The 4,205-nt window shown below is 40.9% G+C and overlaps 1 protein-coding gene across 1 annotated transcript; it reads right to left on the bottom strand.

Annotated features, from left to right (window-relative positions):
* Nucleotides 1–2,572: 2,572 nt before the first annotated feature.
* LOC107864811 lies at nt 2,573–3,607 on the bottom strand. Its single transcript, XM_016711233.2, has one exon. It carries the CDS (start codon nt 3,605–3,607, stop codon nt 2,573–2,575), a length of 1,035 nt encoding a protein of 344 aa, XP_016566719.2.
* Between the last annotated feature and the right edge of the window lie 598 nt (nt 3,608–4,205).

Here is a 4,205-nt window from a genome sequence, read left to right as displayed (position 1 = left end):
TTAGACTGATGTTGTTCTTCTTAGGGGGCTCATGATCATTGCCCAGGTATTGGTATTCAATAATTTCAACATGAGGTATGCTAAAACAAGGAAGGGAGTTGGAGCTTTGAAATAAGTTAGCATTTCTGGTTTTCCAGAGATGCCATAAGCAGAAGGGGAGGAGAATGCCCCAAGAAGTATTGTTTTCAAAGAACTCATTGTTCAGTATTTTCCATCTTGAGGCCCAGTTAATGATGTCAAATATGAAAAACTAGAGGTTAATGTTGCTTGTGTACTTTTGGATAAGAGATTGCCAGAAGGTCTTAGCAAGGTTACATCCAAAGAAAATGTGATGTTGCTCCTCTTGCTGATCACTACAAGCATGGCAGAAGCTTGGAAAGTTCAACGCCTTTTGGAAAGAGTGACTTTAGTAGGAAGACTATTGTATTGCAAGAGCCACATAAAGGTTTTGACCTTACTGGGTACTCTTAGGTGCCAAATCAGTTATAGGAGGTGTGAGGTCTGTAAGGTCCATTTTTCAGGTTGGAGATGAAATGGTAGTCACTTTTACAAAAGAAGGTGCCATCTCCAGTAAGCCTCCAAACAGGGGTGTGTTGAGTTAGGTGGCTGCTATGAAGGAAAGTATTCTGCATATTGTGAATAATATTGGTAGGGATTTGAAAGGGTAAAGTGGTGAAATCCCAAGTGCCCCCTCTCTAGATATCCTTAACCAAGATGGAAGTAGGGTGGTTGGTATTGAGACCTTGGATAATAGTGAAAAGGGGAGGCATACCAGGGATCCATCTATCTTCCCAAGCTCTAACCTTAGTTCCATTCTTGATGGCCCAGAAAAAAGCATCCCGGCAAAGGTTCCAATAGTTGGTTATATTATTTCAAGTTTTGGAGCCTTTTTTGATACCCCTGCCTCTAGACCCATACTTGGAAAATAGGATATTGGCCCAGAGAAGAGTGGGTTCAGAGTACATTCTCCAATCCAGGCTACACAAGAAGGCTTCATTCTTAATAGCAGTCCTTTGCATGCCAAGCACACCATGTTTTTAGGGAGAGTGATGGTGTCCCATCCCAGGAGATATATTTTTTTTGGCATCAGTGGTGCCCTATATAAAGTTTCTCTGGGTTCTATCAATCAGGTTGAGCATGCTATTAGGGAGATGGATGTACTACATAACATGATTAGGAATGGAAGAAAAAGAGGATTTAGCTAGAGTGACTCTACCAGTGATGTTGAGGAATTTGGTTTTCCATCCAGTCAACTTACTAGTGAGGTTGTCCATAATGAATTGAAAATCCCCCTTTTCAGGCTTTTTGTTGAAGATGGGGAATCCCAGGTACTTACCAAAGTGGTGGGGGGTGTATCCCCAGGATAGAAGAGAGGTTATCTTGGATCTCAGGTTTATAGTTAGCAGAGAAGATTACTTTGGATTTATCAAGGCTGATTCTCTGACCAGAATGAGAGCTAAAGTGATGGAGGACCCTATTAATGATAGTGCAGTTTTTTGAGTCAGCCTTGGCAAAAAAGGTGAGGTCATCTGTAAAAACAAAGAGGGGAGATAGGAGGCCTATATTAGAGATGGATATAGGAGTCCAAAGGAGAATGTCCACTTCATAGTTGATTCCCCTGGACAGAAGCTCCATGCATAAGATGAAAAGGTAAGGTGACACGAGGTCTCCATGCCTAATTCCCCTGGAGGGGTTAAAAGGTGTGGTCTTCCCACCATTGACCAAGGTAGAGATAGAAGAGGTAATTATACAAGAAAGGATGAATTGAGTGAGCTTGTGGGGGAAAGTTAAAGTAGGAGAGAGCTTGTCTAATAAAGGACCATTCAATTCTGTCAAGGGCTTTTTCCAGGTCAATTTTAAAGATCATGTTAGCCTACTTTCCTTTCATCTTAGAAAAGTGGCTAACATATTCTTGGACAATAATGGCATTGTCAGAAGCCTTTCTTTTGGCCATGAAGCTAGCTTGTATGGGGCTAATGATCTTTGCCAGGAAGGGTTTCATCCTAGAAGTGATGATCTTGGTGATAATTTTGTACAGGATGTTACAAAGGCCTATGGGTTTAAAGCTCTTGAGATAGATAACATTCCTGCATTTAGGAATGAGGCAGAGGTAGGTAAAGTTGACTCTGTAGTCCATAGAGCATGAAGTAAAGGTCTCTTGACAGAACCTAATAAGGGAAGGTCCTAGTATGTCCCAAAATTTTTGGTACATAAAGGGGTGGAGCCCATCTGGACCAGGGGCCTTGTTAGGATTGAAGGAGAATTCTGCACTTTTGACCTCTTCAATGGAAGGGATGGCTTCTAGGAGGTCATGGTTAAGAGGTATGATGGAGCCTAAGGAGGAGGGGTTGGACTAGGTAACCCTGTGCCCTATGAAGTGATTAGTGGTATAGAGATCAGCATAGTAGTTAGAGACAGTGTTGGCTATATCCTTAGGGTGATAATGCCATGTACCACTTTCATCTATGGGAAAGTTGATCTTATTTCTCCTTCTCTTATTAAGAGTAGAGGTGTGAAAGAATCTTGTATTGGAGTCACCTTCTAGGAGCCAAGATATTCTAGACTTGAGCTTCTAGAACTCAGTCTCCAGGTTGAGTATATCATTGAACTCATTGAGGAGAGTATTCTCAAGCCCCTGGAGAAAGGAGCTTGTGGGGTAGTTTGGGGATTTCTGGATACCAGCTAATTTTGCAAGCAAGTGCTTTTTCTTGTTGAAGATATTGCCAAAAAGAAGCCTGTTCCAAACCCTAGCCTTCTCCTCAAAATCTAAGGTGGACATGGTAATGCAGGAAAAGTTAAGGAAAGAATCATTGATCAGGTTAGGGAAGTCTTGGTGGCTAAGACACACAGACTCCACTCTAAAAGGTTTAATCTGGTTGGAAGGGGAGGAGCCAATGTTCAGGAGAAGGGGTGAGTAGTCAGAGTTAGTTCTAGGCAGATAAGTGATAGAGGCCTCCGGATAAAGGTAGATCCAAAGGTCATTGGCAAGACATCTATCTAAATTTTTTAGGATAAGTCCATTTCTATTTCTATATCTCCTGTTAGACCAGGTGTACTTACTACCCTTAAAGCCCAGGTCAATAAGGCTACAGTAGTTAATGTAATTCATAAAAAGATTGGATCTATTTTGATTGATCCTGGCTCCTTCAAATTTTTCAGAGGCTCTAAGGATCTCATTAAAGTCCCCCCTTACCAGCCAACTATTCTCTTCAGGGGAGATGTAGCTTTCTGAGAAAGAAGCAAGTTGATTCCAAATATCAACCCTAGCTTTGAAGTCATTACTAGCATAAATAATACTAATATACCAAGAGGAAGGAGGGGAACTAACCTTGACCATAGCATTAATGGCTTGGCTGGAGATAGAAACAGAGGCGATAGTGATGGCATCCTTCCTCCACATAATGACCAAATCACCAGAGTTGCCATTGGCCTCAGATTGGATGTGGTTTTGGAAGCCAATCTCCTCACACAGGTCTTGGTGGTCTGACATCTTGGTTTCCAGGAGAGATAAAATACATGGTTGGTGGATATTAACCATGTCTTTATAGTGTTTCTTGAATTCAGCACTCTTAGCCCCTCTAGCATTCCACACTATGCAGTTTTTCATCTTTGAGTGGAGTGGGTGTGTAATACCCTGGAAAATTTTTTCGTCGAAATCTTGTGCGTAAATGTGTCGGGATCCTATCTTTGAGAATGATTTATAATTTTTCTGTGTGTCATTTCTTGGATTTCGACCCACCATTTCGTAGAGCATCAAATAAGCTTTCCAATGATATTGGATCACCCAAAACGTACACTCGAGCGATAAGTTACGACCATTCCGATCAAACTACGACCATTTTGATCGAACTGTGAACAGTAAACTGTGCAGGAAAAAAAATACTGCAGCCAGGCGATTTTTTTGGTCAACTTCAAATGATCATATCTCCTTGTACATAATGAACTGTGTGAGCTTCTATATATCAACGGAAAGTCCTGAGAGTCTTCTTTCCAATAAAATTGGTTTCATCCAATTTGGACATCTAAGTAAACAGTTATGGCCAATTTACTTCAGCCTATTGGATAGATCACTGAAGGGCAGATTTGACATTAATTGATTTTTAAAGGTATTTTGGTCATTTCCCATTATGGTAAACCTCTATATATACCCCCTTTGAGCTGATAATTTTCATTCATTTTCTCTCATTTCTCTTATATCTCTCTCT

The sequence above is a fragment of the Capsicum annuum genome, chromosome 3 (assembly GCF_002878395.1).
Source record: "Capsicum annuum cultivar UCD-10X-F1 chromosome 3, UCD10Xv1.1, whole genome shotgun sequence".
NCBI lineage: Eukaryota > Viridiplantae > Streptophyta > Magnoliopsida > Solanales > Solanaceae > Capsicum > Capsicum annuum.
This window is presented reverse-complemented; position numbering and strand designations above follow the sequence as displayed.

Excerpts from the sequence above, each read along its gene's own strand:
- LOC107864811 (XM_016711233.2), bottom strand. The coding sequence starts at position 3,607 with ATGAAAAACTGCATAGTGTGGAATGCTAGAGGGGCTAAGAGTGCTGAA.